Source organism: Balaenoptera physalus, assembly GCF_965194825.1.
Source record: "Balaenoptera physalus genome assembly, chromosome: 5".
NCBI lineage: Eukaryota > Metazoa > Chordata > Mammalia > Artiodactyla > Balaenopteridae > Balaenoptera > Balaenoptera physalus.
Window position 1 is genome coordinate 120,265,525 of NC_138884.1, and position 21,160 is coordinate 120,286,684.

Sequence of the window (21,160 nt, forward strand, 5' to 3'; positions counted from 1 at the left end):
GAACTTCATACAAATAGAAGCATAAGGTATGTATTCTTATGTGCCTAGCTTCCTTTGCCCAACATAATGTTTTTGAGATTTATCCATAGTGTTTATATAATGCTATTTGTTCATTTTTATTGCAGAGTAATATTGCATTGTATACAACTTGTTCATTTACTCACATGTTGGTGGACCTTTGAATTGTTTCCAGTTTTTGCTATATACATGAAACTTCTATGAATATGCATATGCAAGTTTTTTATTTTTTATATTTCAAAAACCATAAGTAATACTCTTTTTATTTAGAGATGGCTACAATACTTTTCACGAAAAAGAAGAACAAAAGGAGGACTGGGATCTATCAGATACAGAAATATATTATAAAGGTATAGCAATCAACACAGTTTGGTATTGCAGCAGGGACAGAAATTAAACCAAAGGAATAGAATAAAGAGAATAGAAACAAACCCACACATAGGCATTAATATGGAAAAGAAGTGACATTGAAGAGCAGTGAGGAAAAGATGGGCTTTTCAATCAATTATGCTGGGACAATTGTATATTCACACAGAAAAAAATAAAATTGAATCCTTTCTTCATAGAATAAACAAAAATTAAAAGGAGATGGCTTACAAACTAAGTATAAAAGGTAATAATATAAAGCATTTAGAACATAATATAGGAGAATATCTTCATGACCTCAGGTTAAGACAGGGTTTTTTCAATAAGACACAGAAAGCACTAGGCATAGAAGAAACGATTGATAAACTGGAATACATTGTTAAGAACTTCAGTTTATTAAAAAAGAAAACACATCATAAGATGAGCGAAAAGACAAGCCACATAATGGGAAAAGATATTTGCAAACACAATTTTATTATTTCACAGTCTCTGTGGAACAGGAATTTGGGAATGACTTAGCTGGCTGGCTCTTGCGTGAAGTTGTGGTCAAGACGTCAGCTGGGGCTGTGATCATCTGAAGCCTGACTGGGGCAGGAGAATCCTCTTCCAAGATGGCTTATTCACATGCCTGTCGGCAAGAAATTTTTTTTCCCCTGCCTCTTGTCAGGAGACCTCAGTTTTTGCCACTTGGGTCTCTCTAAAGGGCTGCTTGAGTGTTCTTATGACATGGCAACTGGCTTCCCCACAGAGCAAGTGATCTAAGAGAAAGGGTAAAGAAGAAAACTTAATGCCTCCTATGACCTAGTCTTGGAAGTCACACACTGTCCTTTCCATCATATCTATTCATTAGAAGTGAGTCCCTAAATCCAGCCCCTACTCAAGGAGAGGAGAATTAAGCCCTACCTATTAAAGGGAGACCTATCAAAGAATTTGTGAACATATTTTAAAACCACCAGAGCTATATTCCTACTTCATACAGGATATATCTACATGATCAACTTTGCTAGATAATGCCAAATTACTCTCCAAAGCTATTGTATCAATTTAAACACCCACCATCAACACATAACAGTTTCCCTTTTTCCATGTCCTCACCAAAATGGGCACTGTAAAACTTTTTATTATTTGCTTATCTTCCCATATTCTCATAGATATATGTTAGTTGACATTTCAGCAAGATGAGCAAAATTTACTCAATTACAGCACTTATTACATTGCATTGAGCAAAGACCAGAAGATGATGATGGAGTGAGACATGTGGATAATGTAAATATCTGGGGGGAGAGTACTGCAGAAAATGTGGGAACAGGCTAAGGCCCTAAATAGGGTATATACCCAGGCTGTATGAGGAAAAGCAAGGAGGTCAATGCAGCAGGAATTAGGTAAGCAAGGGGAAGCAAGGAAGGATGCTGTTGGAGGGATGACAGGGTGGAGGGTCGATCATAAAGGACCTTCTAGACCTTCATAGAAAGTTCTATTGGACAGTAGAGATACATATTTGGGAGTCATCAGCATACAAATCAGTGGTTCTCAACTTTGCACACTGAAATCACCTGGACTGTCTGGAGCCTTGATTCTCACTGTCATTTGAATTTCACGGCTCTACTATGTGTTCCCTCAGGGCCTCTTCCTCTCCACTTAGTCTTAGTTGGTATGGTCTTTTCACATGGTCTCTCCAGCAGGGTAGCTGGGCTTCTTCTCAGAGAGTAGTGTCATTTCCACCACATGTTAGTGGTTAAAGCAAGTCACATAGCTAACACTGTTTCGAGCAGGGGACGAGGTGTGGGGCGCTACACAAAGGCATGAATACTGGAGGCATGATTCACTTGGGGGCCATCAGCATAACAGACTACCACATAAGGAAAGTATAGACACTAGAGGTATGAGAGACAATGAAATGATGCTAAGATGAATGGACTGTAGATCGCAGTAGAAGATTTACTGGAATTGGTCTATTCAAAACAGTGAGAGGGAAAATTAGCAGGTGGCAACTGAAGAGTGGAATACTCAATATAAGAAAAGTATTAAAGTTATTGGTGATGGCAATGTCTGGGGCAATGTTTCTCAATCCTGGTGTCACATTAGAAATAATGATGCTCAGGTCATATCCCAGGAGATTTTGATGTAATTATGCTGGAGGAGGACTGTCATTGGTATTGCTTAAAAGCTCCCCAGCCGGGCTTCCCTGGTGGCGCAGTGGTTGAGAATCTGCCTGCTAATGCAGGGGACACGGGTTCGAGCCCTGGTCTGGGAAGATCCCACATGCCAAGGAGCAACTGGGCCCGTGAGCCACAACTGCTGAGCCTGCGCATCTGGAGCTTGTGCTCCGCAACAAGAGAGGCCGCGATAGTGAGAGGCCCGCGCACCGCGATGAAGAGTGGCACCCGCTTGCCGCAACTAGAGAAAGCCCTCGCACAGAAACGAAGACCCAACACAGCCAAAAAATAAATAAATAAATAAATAAATAATAAAAATAAAGGAATTCCTTTAAAAAAAAAAGTCTTTAAAAAAAAAAAAAAAAAAAAAAAAAAAAAGCTCCCCAGCCAGTTCTAATTGAGAGCTAATTCTAATTCTAATCGAGGACTACTGATCTAGAATATGACCTTGGAGGCAAGTGGCTGAGGTGGTAAGCCGTACAACAAAATAATTAGATTAAAAAAACAAAACAAAACTGAGACACCAGGTTATTGGAATAATCATCTACATGGACGTTGAAATAATTAGAAAATTTTCAAAGGAGTAGTGATAGAGAGTGGTGAGCCCAGGGATAAAATATTCAAGGAAAGAAGATGAGTAACTCCAGGTTTTCAGTTTGTGGAAGAGGGATGGTAACACCGGCATAAATGGGGCAATATGGCCAAAAAAAAAAAAAAAGTATTAGTATGGAAAACATTTATAGTTTTAGAAAAAATAATATATAGTATCACTTAAACAATTGGATATATACATGCAAAAGAATAAAATTGGCCCCTACTTCACATTATATTATAAAAATTAACCTAAAATAATTAAAGCCTTAAATCTATAAAGTCCTTAGAAGGACCATAGGGGTAAATCTTCATGACTTTGGTTTGGACAATGATTTCTTAGATACAACATCAACTGCACAAGCAACAAAAGAAAAAATAGGTAAACTGGACTTCATCAAAATTTAAAACTTTTGTTTCAAAGATCAAGAATGTGAAAACAAACCACAAAGTGGTAGAAAATATTTGCAAATCGTATATTTGATGAGGGACTTGCATTTAGAAAATACAAAGAACTCTTACACGGCAATAATAAAAAGACAGCCCAATTTTTAAATGGGCAAAGGATCTGAATAGACATTTTTCCGAAGAAGATACACAAGTGGCCAATAAGTACATGAAAAAATACACAACATCATTAACCATCAGGGAAACATGAATCAAAACTGCAACAAGATATCACTTCACACTCACTAGGATGGCTATAATAGAAAGACTGATAATAACAAATGTTATTAAAGATGTGGAGAGGAACTTCCCTGGTGGTCCAGTGGTTAAGACTTCACCTTCCAACGTAGGCAGTGCAGGTTCGATCCCTGGGTGGGGAGCTAAGATCCCACATGCCTTGTGGCCAAAATACCAAAAAAAACCACAAAACAGAAGCAATATTGTAACAAATTCAATAAAGACTTTAAAAATCGTCCACATCAAAAAAAAATCTTAAAAAAAAAAAGAAGATGTGGAGAAATTGGAACCTTCATTCACTGCTAGTGGAAATGCAAAACAGTACAGACTTTGGAAGAATATGGCAGTTCTTTAAAAAGTTAAACATAGAGGTACCATATAACCCAGGGATTCCACTCCTAGGTATATCTGCAAAAGAAGTGAAAACATATGTCTACCGCAAAACTTGTACACATATGTTTATAGCAGCATTATTCAGAATGGCCAATAAGTGGAAACAACACAAATCCCTATCAACTGATAGATGAATAAATAAAATATGGTATATCCATACAATGGACTATTATTCAGCTATAAAAGGAATGAAGTACTTGATACATGCTACAGTGTGGATGATCCTTAAAAACATTGTGCCAAGTGAAAGAAACCAGTCACAAAAGACCACATATTGTATGATTCCATTTTTACAATATATCCAAAATAGGCAAATCTGTATATATAGAGAGTAGATTAGTGATTGCCTAGGCTTGGGGGTAATGGAGGGGATGGGAGGTGACTGCTAAAGGGTACAAAGTTTGTTTTGAGGGTGATAAAAATGTTCTAAAATTGTAGTTATGGTTGCACAACCCTGTGAATATACTAAAAATCACTGAATAGTATGCTTTAAGTGGGTGAACTTCATGATATGTGAACAATATCTCAATAAAGCTATTAAAAAAGATGCAATATAGGGACTTCCCTGGTGGTCCAGTGGTAAAGAGTCCACCTTACAATGCAGGGGACGCGGGTTCCATCCCTGATCGGGGAACTAAGATCCCACATGCCACAGGGCAACTAAGCCCGCACGCCACAACTACTGAGCTCACGCGCCTCGAGAGAGCCCGTGTGCCACAAACTGCAGAGCCCACGTGCTCTGGAGCCCGCACACCAAAACTACGGAGAGAAAAAACCCGCATGCCACAACTAGAGAGAAGCCCACGTGCCACAACTAGAGAGAAGCCTGAGCACGGCAATGAAGACCAAACACAGCCATAAATAAATAAATAAGATGCAATATATTGTTTAAAATTCAAAAGTAATCAGAGTATATAAAACTTGGCTATGTTTTGGCAGTTTCTTAAAAAGTTAAATATAGAATTATCATATAACACAATAATTCCACTCCTAGGTGTATGCTGAAGGAAAATGAAAACATATATCCACACAGAAACTTGTACATGAATGTTTACTGCATATTTATAATAGTCAAAAAGGAGAAACAACTCAAAGACTCATTAGCTGATGGACAAATCATGATGTATACAATAGAATATTATTCAGCCATGAAAAGGAACCAAGTACTGATAAATGCTACAGCTTGGATGAACCTCAAAAACATCACGGTAAGTGAAAGAAGCCAAACACAAAAGGTCACATATTGCATGACTCCTTTTATATGATATATCCAGAATAGGCAAATCCATAGAGAACAAAAGCAGATTAGTAGTTACCAGGAGATGCGGGGGAAGGGAAAATGGGCAGTGATTACTAATGGGCATAGGGGTTTTTCTCCAGGGTGATGAAAAATTTTGAAACTGGAGAGAGGTGGTCATTGCACAACATTGTGAATACACTAAATGACACTGAATTGTATACTTTAAAATGGTTAATTGTACATTATGTGAATTTTACCTCAATTTTTAAAAATAGAAAAAAAACCTTGATTATTAACCTCTTTCCATTAAACCAAGTATTCAACAAAACGAGAACATTAAAATCATCAGGGTCTATCATCTCATTCATACAACATATCTACCACAGACATGTGTAAAAATTGAAATATACTATTACAGTTAGAGTTTATAGCTTTTTAGGAGGAAAAAATTTTTTTAACAAATTTTATTCAGTTCTCCCAACGTGATGTGTTTGACATGTTATTTCAACATCCGTAAATAATTATTATTAAAAGCAAAAGTGCTTGTTTGTGAAAAGCAATAACAAGCTTTCCTCAAGCATGTTGACCTTGCAAAGAATATTTGAGGTCTCACTTTTTGAGATGTCATTTACTATAATAAGCAAGGGATATTTAGCTCATTGCTAACATGATGGACATGTTCTTACTCTTGTCACTAATATGTCTGGATCTAAGACACGTATTTAAGTAAATTCCTAGAAGTTAGTATTCAATGAAAATCGTTGCAAGTGGTTAGAGTGTGGCATCAGGAGGGGGTCTGGCAGTGGGCTGTGGGCAAAGATCCAGGTAGGCTGGATATTTTATTAATCACCTCATGTATTAAGTTTTCCAGGCCACCCATTACATAGGCATCTATTACACATCTCACACCTGAATAGGAACTTTCTCTGATTGAGGACTCCAGGTCTTACAACAAGACTGATGTGAAGTACAGTTTTGTCAACTAATTGGCTATCTCATGTTATCATAACAACAAATACAATTCAGGGAACCTTACACAACCTCAGCTTCACGAAGTTCCTATAATGATTGATTGTTTCTTTTCAGTAAACTTTTTTTTTAACCTTACAAACACTTTTTTAATGACAACAGATGGTGAATTTATATAAATTACAGGCTAGAATATAATGAATACAAAACCTATCTAGATAACAGTTAGAAAAGTATCACTTACAAAAGTAAATCTGATTCAAATGGCTAAAGAACTCAAGCCCCACATTTTGATGATTATATGCATCTTTCAATGTGGTGCATCTAAACCCTGCCCCGTAGTCAGGGAACTATTGAAGACTACAAAATATTCAGTGACCCTAGTGATCAGCAACCTGCTTTGAGTCCTACAATCAAGCACCACAAGGTCTTGTTGGGGACCCAACCTCACAGTCAAAGTCTGTCCACACACACGTACACACAACCTACCCGTTGGCCCCTCTCTGGGGCCCGGAGATGCACACCCCATGGCAAGATAGGCCCTTTGGAGAAGGGGTCCGAAGAAGAAGCCTGTGGAGGCCTGGGAAATGGGCTTTGGCATCATCTGGTAGGGAATTCCACTGTTCAGTATTCTGAGCATGGTTGGGGGGATGGGGGCTCAGGGGCTCGGGGAGAGAGTACAGAAGCAGCAGTAGGTGGTACATGCCCTTGGCCTGGTGGACCTTCACTCTGTGGGGAGGGCACTAGCTGGAGAAGGATATAAACAGGGGCTCTCAAAAGGTGAGGCCCAGAGGGTAAGAACAGTACTGCCTCAGGCTAATGTTCAGCACACTTTGCAGAGCTTTTTTTTTTTTTTTAATTTAATTATTATTTGTTTATTCTGGCTGTGCCAGGTCTTAGTTGCGGCATGTGGACTCTTCGTTGAGGCGTGCAGACTCTTAGTCGCAGCATGCAAACTCTTAGTTGTGGCATGCATGTGGGATCTAGTTCCCCGACCAGGGATGGAGCCCAGACACCCCGCATTGGGAGCGCAGAGACTTACCCACTGGACTACCAGGGAAGTCCCAACTTTGTAGAGCTTTAACAGTTCCATTAACCACAAATTCAAGAACCATTTCACTTAGGATTAGCCTTATCCGAGTGAGTTCAAGGAAAGGAAGTTACAAGCGTTAGAAAGTCAAGTCACCAACTTCTCCCAGGGCAAAGGGTGTGTCTCATGAGGTTTCTGACCAGATGTTTCTGAGTTACTACTCTTGTCTCTCTAAAGCCTAAAGCACTGCTCAGCTGTTTCCCCAGAAAGGTCACGTAGCTAATGTTGGGTGCAGGGGAGGTAGGACATGGGGAGAGTCTCTGCCAAGGGGCAGTGGGTGAGTCTCCAAGGTCTCCATCTTTTCTCCATTCCTGACCCACTTATTGACCTGTTCCTCCTGGCCGCTGTCCCCTCCCATTCACGGCAAATGCCCTCAGGATAAAAAATGTATCTGTTCACCAGTGTGCGCTTTTACACTCTCCCTGTTCTCTCAAAGCAATTCCTCACTATCTTGTTAGGTCTTTGATGTTCTTAATAAGATGTTTTCTATATTTTGTCAAGATGTTTTAGTTGATTTTACAAGAAACTTGGGCTGAATTATAGTCGACTATCACTGACAGTGGAAATCCCAAAATGGCTTTCAGATATTTGTTTTTAGGCAAATCGTGTTTCAGCAAATGGACCCCATGTAGAGCTTCAAGTTTCCCTGGACTAGCTTTGAGAATGCATTATTTAACAAACACTTGTTAAACCAGCACTGACTGAGTGCTGCACTATTTAAAGCACTATAGAAAACCATGGAGAAGTTACAAAACTGAAAAAGATGCAAATCGTGCCATCAACAGAATATCTTCTTGAGGGGGAGTCAGACATGTGTGTAAATAATAAAGGAGTGAAGGAGGAAGGCAAAGTACTGAAAATGAACTGAGTCTGAAAGGAACAAGCCTTGAGATTACAAATTGGAACAGAAATGTCATGTTTTGGGAAGACTATAAATCAAAGGTCTCAAAATGGTAGGCCACAGACTGAATTCGGCCCACAATCGTGTTTGGTTTGGCTCACACAGCGTTTTAAAAATAGGAGATTTCCCATTTTAAAAAAAATCTGGATTTCCATCTTCTGAAAACTCAGAAGATCTGGCAACCGTTCTCATTGCCAACTGGCAACCATCAGCTGGGGCTGAGTAGACACCGCATCCCTGGGGAGAGCTTAATTTCTCCCTTTGGCCACTTTTCCCATCAGTCCCCCACCATCATCCTTCACACCCTGCATGTTTCACTTTCTCAATCTAATGAAAAATGGCCTATAAATGCAGCTTTCAGCCCTTCTCCTTGGAATCAGTGAATTTTGGGCCTTCAAATCCACACCCCCTACATATACACACACACACACACTTTATCCCTATTTTTCTCTATAAAAAATCTAGACAATAAGGCCTTACCACCACCGCTTTCAGTCATTTAAATAAATGTCCTTTCTGTAGGTATGTAGGTTTATGATCTCTGTGTATTGATCCTGTCCCCACAGAGATGAAGAAATGGTGTATTTAAAGATCCACCACTCCTTGTTCTCCCCCAAAGAGAAAAGCATCAGGCTCTATTTGTCATAGACTATTGGGGAAAGAAAAGAAGAGAATACAGCTCGCATTGGAGAATGATCAAAGGGAAACAGACACTGCATGTGGGAGTGGGGAGAGTTGAAGGCTGGCAGCACAGAGAGAGAGAGAGTTACTCTAAGGGGCTCCATTCGAGTGTACAGGAGCTGTATTGTGCTGATGTCTTTGCCAACATTGCCTGATGGCCCAGGCTTTCCTGAGAAAGATCTCCCAATGCCTCCCTTCCCTTCTGAGTGCTTTCTGTGGATGTGCTCCAGCTCTCATGATTGAAAAAAAGGGATCTAGCGGGGCGGTGGTGAGGATGACCTCTTTTTGGTAGGAGCTGAGCTAAGGAAGACTTGCAGGTACATTCACTGAGATTTCAAAGCATTTTTATGTCTGACGGTTAAATATAGTTGACACAATAAAACCGCATACAGTTTGAAGTCAGACTAACCTGGCCTTGAGCCCTGGCTCTGCCCCTTGTCACTCTGCACGTTTTCCTCTTAAGTTTCAGGATAGTTGTGAGAATTAAACAAGACAATATATATGCAAATTGCTGTGGACAGTGCCTCATATACAACAAGCACTCAATAATTGCTAGCTCTTATTATTGCTTCACTTTACCTAGGATCCATAAACCAGTAAGAATTTTATTTGGGGCCTTTGACAGTCTTAACTATAACCCTGCATCAATGAGAGACTGGGAATGAAATGAGTAGATAAAAGCTGGTATACTTGCTACATCATGTTTTACAAGTGGACGTCAGAGCATAGTTTGAAAAACGGGGAAATTTGCAAGTATAGGGTATGACCATGTGATAACTGATTTATAAATAAAATGGTAAGTCATGTCGTTCTCTTTCTCAGTCTTCTGCATAAACTGTAAAAAGCTGGCTAGGCCTCAAGCATGGGCAAGAAAACTTTAAGCACACTCGGTTCGGCTGGCCATTCCAAGCTACTGTGTGATACTCTGTTCATACCTCGACAGTTGGCTTTTTGAACCCTGGCATTTCATCCTGTCCCTGCCTCTGGTCTTATTCATTTGAAACCTATATTTGTGTCTATTCTGACTCAAGCTTAGACCTCCTCAGATTTTTTCAATATTAATGGTGAGTCTATATTATTATTTATCATGACTTCAGGTTTTATCCAAATGCTAATTTATTCCCCTAAGTAATGACCGACTGGATGCACTGACCACAGCACTCTCCCAAATTTTCTTTCTGTTTGAAGCTCTCCATCACCCTTCCTTCCTAAAGTTCTTCCCTTAGGGCTTGAGTTCCCAAGCTTCCATGGGGCCTATACTTACCTGAGGACAAGGGTAAATTTTTTATTGAAGGTTAACATGCATCCAAAAATAGAAAACTGCACAAATCATAAGTGTACAGCTCCATAAATGCTCACAAAGTGAACACAGCTGGGTAACCTGTGCCCCGATTAAGAAACAGCCACAATTCCCTCTGCCATTCCCCAGGAGAGAACTGCAACCTAATAGTTTAGACTGACTTGCTTCTTTTTAACTTTCTATAAATGGAATCAAACAGTACAGACTTGTCTTTCCCCCGACTGCTTTGCTCAATGCTATGTTTGTGAGACTCATTCATATTGTTACACGTGGTATCCGTATTTATTCCTGTTACCGTATGTATTTCTTTGCTTGAATGTAACACAATTTATTTATTCACTTTCCAACTGATTCATATTTAGGTTGGATCCAGTTTTTTGGCTATTACAGGTATAGTTTCTATTATATACTTGCCCGAGTCTTTAGGTGAATTTCTGTGCATTTCTGTTGCGCATGTATCTAGGAGATGGCTGGTTCATATGCTTTGCAAGTGTTCAGCTTTAAAAGATACTGCTACACCATTTTCAAAGTGGTCACAACAACTGACACTCCCACCATCTGTGTATGGGAGGTCCAGGTGCTCTGCATCCTTCCCAACTCTTGGTATTGCAAAGCCCTTCTTAATCCCCTTTTAATTTGTGGTGCATAACCCACCCACCTCCCACTCCACTGAGACAATTTTCCGCTTCCCATTCCACCCTCTATCCCTGTGCTCCCAGTAGCCCCATCTTAGCAACTTCACTGTGCTAATTAGTATTTACATTAAAACTAAATTCACCCTTCTATTTCTGGTACTACCTTACATGCACTATCAGTAAAGAAATGACATTACACACCACATAATCTTCTTAGACTTTCCATATTTAACTTTTCCTAACTTGGAGCTGGTTGATTAAACAGTCACAGACATGTATGTACATCTGGTGCCAGTGCTGTGAATGTGCAAATTTTATAAACCTTCTATTTCAAAAGTATTGCTGTGTTAGATCCTAAAATATAAAGAACCCTTTTAAATGATGAAAAATAAAGTGGATGGGAAGGAGATAGCAATATTAGAGACTTACTGCTTTACAACAGGAAGTATGACTTCAGTACCATACTATTGGAGGTATAGAGTGAAGGATTAAAGCTTAATGCAAGTGCATGATATCAAGTCCCTCTAAGATCTGCTTCTTATTAAACTTAACCAAAAGAGACTTCACTCACGTTCTTCTTCCGTAGTTCCTTTTACTAGAAAAGAGATCACGTCAATTCTTACGTATTCAATTTGTCTGAAGCATTTCTCAGTGCTAAATTCAACTGTTTCCAAAAGCAGAGGAAAGATAAGACACTTCAAAGAAAACACTTCAGGTAAGATTTTTTTCTTCCAATCCCCCCCTTCGTGTTCACTTATTCTTCTTTATTTAAATGTTTGAGCACCTATTTAATACAAGCAGAAATATGAGGACTAAAGTAAAGGATTACAGTATGCCTGGTTTCAAATAACATACGGCTTATAAGACAGAAGTAGTAAATACTCAAAAAGAAAACCTTTATTTGTAACCCCTGACTTTTTTCTATTGATATATGTATCAGTAGAAAGAAAAACACCTTTAGTTTTCTATCTCTTCTGGATAAAGAACTTTATTGTTCACTTGAACTACAGCAAAGTGATTGCAAGTTTTCTTCCAGAAATAATTTCTCCCTTGATTAAGAGATTTCCATCTACTAGTTTGTGTACCATTATGCATTTTCTTTAAAGTCTGGTTTGATTATGCTCCCTTTTGTAAATAATCAAAAGCCAGAGTTTTGTTTCTGTGTAAATGAGTCTCTGTCTCTCTCTCTTTCTCTCTCTCTCTTTCTATCCCCTCTTTCTCTCTCTTCTTTCTGACTGTGAAGGCTAGGAAAAATGGACAATGGTTTGAATTCCTTACATAACTCAGTATTCCAATTTGAAGGCAAATTATAAATCCTTCACAAGGGATCAATTTTACCATCTGGAGAGCAAGAATACATCCCTTAACTTTAAGCAATGATTTTGAGAACTAAATTTGGGTTTATTTTCCCTTTGCCATTTTTATAACTTCTGTCTTTAGCAAAAGAAAAACGCATTATTCCATTGATTAAAATTAAATGCCTTTCTTGCAGATACCTGTAAGTCTGTTAGACTCCTGAACTATCATCTGTGGTTTTTAATTGACTTTTTCTAGACTTCATTTAACCACATATACACAAGTCACTCTATTCTCCCCATGAGTCATGCAGTTAGGTCCTATTAACACTAATGGAATTTATATGCATGCGCACTGAGGGAGAATAAGCCCTTTAAACACCTTTTTAATGGAACAGTTTTGTTTCTTTCCATTCCTCTTCACACTCCTCTGTTTGGACTTTCTCTTACCAGCGTGTGCTTCCAAATTAGTGTAGCTCTGATTTCTTTTTCAGCTCTTATACTTTATTCTTTATGGAACTCCAGTTTTCAAAGTAGGACTTGACTTCCCCTCTTTTATTGATCATGCCTGGAAAAAGCAGCATGACGAAATCATTACTACCGTATTAGATTTTCTGGTTTCAGAGTGAAATTCAGGTGTTGCTTTCGTTCCAGTCCTGTAGTTTCCAGCAAATGTATTTTACCCACAGACTATTTTTTTTACCCTTCTGAAGACTTAACCAGCCAGAAGTCAATTAAGATAATGAATATTTACCCAGGAGGCTAAAGATTTTTCCACCTTAACATGAAAATAAATAGGCAGGTTTTCAGATTCTCCCACTGTATAATGTTTTTATTTGTTTACACTTTAGGGAGGTTTTTAAATTTTTTTAAAGTACCTATGACATAGGACTTCAGCAACATATTCAAATTTAGAGCAGTAAAGTACCAGGAAAATAAACAGTGCCATAGGAACTGTAAATCCGCAGGAAGTAAAACTACACCTCCAATGCACATGCTAACAATCATATTTTTGTTTAGCTCTTAGAAATGTATTATTCTTTATTGTTCTTATAACAGCTTTATCGATGGACTTTACAAGCCAGCTTTGTTTCCCCTTCTCATTTGTAAGGTGAGGGACTGGATAGGACTATTCTGACTACGCACTTAGCAGCGTGCCAGACATACAGCAGCTCTTTGGCTCACATGAAATTGCCATTTTGGTAGATCAAAAATAGTTGAATAAGTGTTGGAAAATACCGGATGAAAACATCTGTTTAAAAAAAACAAATGAATGAATGAAGTCTCTTTCAAGTCTAGAATTTAATATTTATTCTGTTTTCGAAAACTAAAAATATAGAGTAATTCGTCTAAGGTAGTAAAAATCTACAGCAAGCAGTAGAGTTTTCTCAATCATTTGATAGAATAAGACTCTAAAGCTGACCGGTCTCTGTTGTTTTCTCTTTCATTTTTTGGTGTAACACCAGAGCGCAGCAAACCTGGTGTTGATTCACTGCCACCCTGAAGGTAAACTTAAACTTTACATGATAAAGAGATGATATTCTGATATATTTGTGCATTTGGAAAATGAAATTTATATATGACAGATCTCATGGCGCATGTGGAAAGAATTGAGGATAAATATATAGTAAACTGAATAAGTAAAAGTTCATAAAAGACATTATGCAAAAAGAAACCAAAATTTTGGTATATTACTTAACTGTTCAGTGAGTAATATTCAGATATCACAATAATTTGATCTGATTTACCCCAAAATATTAGGATGTAAACGTCAATACCAGCAGGAACAGCTCAAGATGTTGAAGATTAGGTCTACACTCTGGAACTAGGGGTATGAAAGGGCATGGGGGGAATTGCTGCTTGTACTTATGAATTTTTAAACTATGGGAAAACCCATTGATGACACACCTCCCAATAACATGAATTCCAATATAATGGAATGAATTGGTGACTGGTTCCTATGCTCTGTTCTAGACTCATCCTTATTATTTTACTACCTTCACAATACTGCCACCCCATATTATAACCAACTGAATTATTTTAGACTCAGTTTAGAGTGTTATGTGGGATTTTATATCCTTTGCATTTTAACTATGTACATATGTTAGTTTGATAAAAATAAAAATTAATTTAGAAAGACTTGAATTTCATATTGAACCTATCCAAGTTTTACTCTTTTAAGAACTCAACTCCAAGTTGGAAGATGCTAGATTAGAGTGGAAAAGAAGGAGAACCCAGCCCCCTCCTGGGTGACTTTGAGTTGACTTCCCAACACTCCTTTCTTTCTCTGATTCCTCACTATTTCCTGACACCTTCTTCTCACAGCTGACTGGCCGGATGGGGTAGGGCACTTTAGGTGGTATGGCCAGAATGAATGGACAAAGAAAAGAGGATTCAAGTTTCTTAGTTTTCCTGCAGTAAGCCTCAGTGCAACCTCATTATTTTGACATTAAATTTTGCGTGAATGCAATGAAATAATTTTCATTATATTGTAGTGATATAAAAAGTGTGAGAGAGTAATAGAGTTCATGAAAACTATGACTTTGTATTCATTGACTTTCAAGGTTGGAAAATTTTAACTCTGCAATAATGTATCTACAGAATTTTTCATTCATATATTCTCCATTATGTCTAATTCATTATGGAAACACATCTTTATTAGAATAATTAATCAGATCAAATAGTTTGGGGCACATTCTGGAACTGTGATGTCTGGAGTCCTTGTATGCAAAGGTGAGCATTATGCATGAAATATGATACTCAGTACTTACTTAATCAGAAAAGCTTTTAGGTTCAGTCTTGGAGTTGAAGGAGAGTCATAATGAAATAATGGCTTTGAACGTTAGCACTCTGATGACTCAGGAGAGAAAGGAGCTCAGACAGTGGGGACCAGAGCGGAGGCAAATAATTCAAAGGGGGAAAAAATAGAATAGGTGATATTCAGAAAGAAAGCCCTTCAATGGACCCATGTCTAAGGAAGTCTTCCCTGTTGGCCAGAAGTGGCAGCCCCCCATCCCAGGTCTACTGAGAGTCCTCTGGGGGTGAAAACCTACAGCAGCCCCACAGTAACCTTGCACTCAAGTTCCAGTTGGAGTTCCAAGGTGCTGGCCATTGGCGTCCTCCTACTTCATAAGAGGTGCTTCCAGACCATTGCTCTAACTTGCTCATTCACAAACCCTTTTCCTGTGAGTCCCACAGCATCTTTTTGTAAGCATTTTCTCAGAGAACAAGCAAAGTGTTCGGTGATTAGGAGTATGAACTCCTAAGCTATACATCTGGGTTTTAACCCCAACTTCTCTACTTATTGGGTGTGTGACCTGGGCAAATTCCTTAACCTCTCTGGGCCTCAAGTTCCTCATCTGCAAAATCAGAGAAATAATAGTTCCTATTTCATAGAGTTGCTGTGAGCATTAAATGATTTATCCCATGAAACAGAACAGCGCCAGGCACGTAATAAGCACAATGTAAACACCAACTGCTGTTAAACAGGCCGAACTAGGTAGAGCTCACTCTCTCTCTCTCTTTTTCTGTCACTCTCGACACACACACACATACACAGTCCCTTTAAATCCAATCTAAGAACTAGTTTCTTCCTATCCTTTGGATGAAATTGTGAACTGGTCCTATAACTTTTCCATCATTTTCTTCATGGCTCCAATCACTGTCTGCCCCAAGAAGTTATTTTTGAATAGTTAAGATATCCAGTAGTGTGAAATCATCAAAATTTCCAACTTTTATCTAACATAGAGACTTTCCTCTACCAGTTCAAAACCCTTTAGACCTGGAAGGCTTTGTGTGGTGGACAGAGTGGGAGAAAATGGTAAGTGTCAGCTTTTATTCTCCCTCCTAATTTCACCTTCTTCTATCCCAGCATCCTGTAAGCACCCCTGACATTTCCAAGGTCTACACCAAGGGAAGAGGGTATTATGGGAAAGCCCACAGTGATGGTTATGATGGCTGGTGCCATTGTTATCTGACACTGGAACACTCTGAGCTTGGCAGTTGATTACAGATGGAACTTTCTCTAGCAGAGTGGTTTTGAAGTTTTCTCAGAAGTCTACATTTTTAAAAGGAAGGGGCCTTTTTCTCTGCTGGTCACTAATAACCCCAACTCTAATCCCCTGAGCATTTGGCAGTACACTCCAGACTCTCTCTGTTGGGGTTCCATAACCCTCCAGCTAGTCCTCTTGGCAAGATGACTTTTAAGTTGGCTCCAGGCTGAGTCTGTCCCCCTTTCCCCTGTCCCCAATCCCAATGGCTTCACTTGCTTCAAAGGAAAACTCAGGCATCCTTTCCTTGCAGTCAGTGAAAGTACATGGTTCTTCCTTTTAGTCTTCTCAGCTGTGTGTCAGTATCAGCACACATGCATCCTCAACTCCAGGGGTCAGGAGTCAAGTTTCCAGGTGGGCTCCTTGTAGCCTCTCTCATGTAGATTACGGCATGAATGTGTACAACCCAAATACACCCGCTCCCTTCGCCCACAGGAGTACTGGTTACTCATACCACAAGGCTCTCGCCAAATATCTTTTCTCCTAGCTTCTTTGACCTCCATCATGTAGCATGTCCTGAAGAGACAATTCAGTATCTACCTTGGTGCATGGTTGTGACTGGGCATGTACTGTTTTATTCTCAGCTTTGGAGCTTCAGCCAAAACTGTGATTGGAAGTTTCCTATCTTATGTGTGTCACACTTGTTTTTAACAACTGCTCACCTCCAAGCCGCTCTTCACATTCCCTGAGGTCTTTGACTGCTAGATCAGTCTTCTACATCCAGATGCCTTTTTCAGTAGAGGGATTTAAATTATGTGAATTTAATTATACACGCTTGTGGAGTAAGGAGTGGGGATGGTAAAAAGATAAATAATTTAAACAATGCCTGCAGTTCTCTGGCTGTTCCTCTCAATGAATTTGTAACCCCATGTAAGCTTGAGCTACGGTAAGATCTGCTATTTCTTAGGACATATTCTGTTCTTTTTTTTTTTTTTAATTAATTTATTTATTTATTTATTTTTGGCTGTGTTGGGTCTTCGTTTCTGTGCGAGGGCTTTCTCTAGTTGCGGCGAGCGGGGGCCACTCTTCATCGTGGTGCACGGGCCTCTCACTGTCGCGGCCTCTCTTGTTGCGGAGCACAGGCTCCAGACACGCAGATTCAGTAGTTGTGGCTCACGGGCCCAGTTGCTCCGCGGCATGTGGGATCTTCCCAGACCAGGGCTCGAACCCGTGTCCCCTGCATTGGCAGGCGGATTCTCAACCACTGCACCACCAGGGAAGCCCCATATTCTGTTCTTGACACTCTCTTATACTGTGAGCATCTCACCTTACTGAGCATGAGTCTGTTATCTAAGATACGTGTTTTTCATACAATGGCCCCTAAATGCAAGTCAACAATTGAATGCGGTTCTTAATGAAGAAACAGTGATCTTTTCTAAAGATGGAGAGAAAACTGAAAACTAGCTTGTGTAAAAAAAAAAGAGAGAGAGAGAGAGAGAAGGGTGACTGGCTCATCCTGATTTGCTCAGGACTCCCCTGGTTTTGGCGCTAAAAGCCCCATATCCTGGGAATCCCCCCCACCAAGTCCCAGACAAACAGGAATGGCTGATCACACTACCAGGAGAGTTCAAGCATCAGAAGAAACAGAGATTCTTGGAAGCGGGTGAGGCTGTCTGAGCACACTCCAGCCCTGCTTCCATCTGACTCTCCTCCTCAACATCGCTCTTTTCCAGGTCGCCTCCTGCCTTTCTCATTGCTTTTACCTCGGGTGACAGAAAGAAATATAAGCCTCAGCTGACTCTTGACTTAAGCCAAAGGACTAGAAAGCTAAGTTACTAATATTTTATGCAAAGTTTTTTTTAAGGGATTTCTAGAACTTTTCAGGGTATGCTTCTCAGACTCTTTTACACCACAAGGAGGAAAAGGAAACGAACCACAGATAGCAGAGTGGTCTACCCTTACCCACGCAATAATTATGGGGAAAATCTAGTGTTTCCTGTTCTTGGCCTAGCCTACTGAGCCATTTTGTCTTAGTAAGTTACTTAACCCTATCTGGGCCTCAGTTTTGTGTTGTTTTCAAATAAACCTTTTTAAAAAGAGATAATCTATTTTCTAGCTAAGCCATTGAGTGATGGTGAGGGTCAAATATGGAAAATGTAATAATTCATGTGAAAAATTCCTACTCAGGCCTCTTTCCTCCAAATCTCCAGGCCACTCATGCTACCAGCACATTTCCCCTAGTCATTTGCTTACTTTTTCTATCCCAAACATTAAAACTCGCCTGTCTGAGATTTCTTAACATTTGTTTCACTGTGCATATCAAAAGAAAACCAAACAGTGTGAAAAGAAATCAAACCCTTGACTACTGGGTGAAGGTAAATTGTTCAAAGTTAATAAGTCAATTTCATATTAAATAAAGCATCTTTAAATAGAAACACACATAAAACAAAGTTCTGTATTGATTGGTTGATGAAAATGTGACCAGAGGCTCACAGGAACCTGACCCTATATTTCCCTTAGGTTCAATATTCACTAACTCAGAGTTTTACTGAACACAGCTACCACAAATAACAAGAATTGACTGTGCGCGTGGTGTGTGTGTGTGTGTACATACAACAATAAACAATTTTTTCCTAGGACCAATTTTTGGCTGCCCTCAATATATATATTTTGTTCCATAAGTCTTTAAAAAGAGGCTAGGGTGATCCTTTCAATGGGGAGAAAAATTTCTAGATGATCTAGATGAACACAGAGAACTAATAACACAGAGGATGAAATTGCAGAAGCCAGAGGACTAGTTAATATACTAAATTGACAACCAGAAATTCCTGGCTGAAAGCGGATTTTTTGTGCTATTTTGGACTTCTGTCAAGTTACTCAACTAACATAAGACTCCTTGGGAAGTACATTAACTATGCATTGTCTTTATCTAGCCATGTAGTAAATAGCAGGGAAGTTCCAGAATTGACAGTGTGGATTGGAGGCAGGATGAGGGAGGTGACCTCTGGAAAAGAAGCAGAGCAAGACTGTGAACTCCGATTTGCTGTTATAATTACAAGTTAACTAAATTCTTAATCAGTTATGTAGCTAATTCCTCAAAATTAAAAAATGAATGTTGCTGCTCACCAGCATTAAACTTTGGAATCAGCGGGCCTAGGTTTGAATCCCAGCTCCACTATTTTCTAACGTAGGGGGCCTGGGCAAGCCACTCAAACTTAGTGTCCTCATTGGTAAAAATCAGGAACTAACACCTACCTCAAAATATTGTTTATGTGTTCAAATGATGTAGCCTGTGGATAGCAATACCACACTGCTAAGCCTACAGTAAGTTCTCAGTAAGTGGCAGCATTAGGTACATTCACTGGCTTTATCTTGTTCTTCAATAGAGAGAAACTCTTAGCTAACAAGTGCACCAAGATAGGATTCTTTCGGCAAATATTTTAATGCTTTGAAAAGAATATGAGTATTGGGTGAGTTTCATTTCAATTACAAGAATCATGTTAATATTCAATCCCTGCACCTTTTAATGTCATAGAAATGTGGTGAGGAAAAAATAGCTTATTTTAAAAGTTTCTAATGACAGGCATTTGGAAACCAGCTCAGAATATCTTCTAGAGAACTTTGGCTGAGGAGAGCATAATTTTGTCACTGAGGCTAAGGGTGATATTTGGAGATTAGAAATCTAAAACAGAATGGATTGACACGTTCATGTATTCGTTTGTCCATTCGGTTATCACTTACTGAGTGTTTACCATGGGCCAGACCCTATCCTAGGCACTGGGGACTTAGCTCTGAAGAACACAGACATGAGCCCTGCCCTGTGGTCTTGGGGGTAGGGAGGAAGAGAAAAGCATAAAGCAATTACACAACTGTACACAGCAAGAAATGTTGCTCACACCAGGACACGTGTGATCTAGTCTCAGCCTTGCTGCAAAGAACGTAGTCCAGGAACTAACAGGTAACTCCAGGGAAGAAATACTTATATTCAGCAACACATCCACGAATTCCCTCTCCTCGTCACTTGCCTCACTCCTTGAAACCACAAAACATCTCAGCCCCCAGCCTGAGGCCACATCAGTCCTTTATTTCTGCTTTGTTCCCCATTTCTCACCTCCCTGGTATCTTCTCCACTTCCACTTTCCCCCCACAGTATCTCAAAATCCCCCTGCAAGGTGTGAGAGTGGAACAAACAAACTAGCACACTCTTTAGCAGTTGAGAGGGAAAAGGCCAGGATCATCCTATGATAGAAATTTTTATTTCTGCACAGAAAGAAAGCTACGGTGTTTCATGGAAGTGTCCAATAGAAGCCCTAACCAGACTGGTAAATGGAGAAAGCCCCCTGGGAAAATAGCACTGAAGTTGAGACTGGAAAGAGAAGGGTTTAGGTAAGAGAAGGAAGCAAATCAGACATTGTGAGTGAGAGAGAAAGGCGTGGTGTTGGAGGGACAAAGAGAAGGTTAGGTAACAATGCGATCAGCGCAGAGCAGAGACATTTGGAAGATGAGGCTGGATAGGCAGGGAGGGGCCTGGTCATGCAGGGTTTTTAATCCCCAAAGCAACAGGAAGCCACTCATGAGTATTTATTTCATTTTTATGAATGTAAATACTCTTTATATTTTTCAGATCAAATTTTATGAGTATTTTTGGTAAATACTATTCTTTTAAAGTCAACAGCTATGATCTTTTACTCTGAACCTCTCTTATTCACTGTCACAACATTCACCAAAGGTTTTTATTTGGGAATCAGAGTGATCTGTATCCACTCTTTTTGGTCTAATTCACCCTTCTTTAGGGGAAAATAATTATATAGGAAAAGTGAATACATCCTCCATCTATGCAGACTTATCCTAG

The 21,160-nt window shown here is 39.4% G+C and overlaps 1 protein-coding gene across 5 annotated transcripts in view; it reads right to left on the minus strand.

The window, feature by feature from the left end:
• Positions 1-756: 756 nt before the first annotated feature.
• The window catches only part of LOC309661330 (uncharacterized protein), a 96,081-nt gene continuing 75,677 nt past the window's right edge, over positions 757-21,160 (minus strand). For 4 of the 5 annotated variants that reach the window (XR_014263930.1, XR_014263931.1, XR_014263932.1 and 1 more), the window contains one exon: positions 757-1,142. Coding sequence is in view for 1 of the 5 variants with exons in the window: in XM_082463061.1 (XP_082319187.1) it covers positions 1,082-1,142 (61 nt within the window). In the remaining 4 variants the exon portion in view is untranslated. Of the gene's footprint in view, positions 1,143-12,898; positions 19,313-21,160 lie in introns of those variants that run through there. The other variant, XR_014263933.1, reaches the window with a different exon arrangement.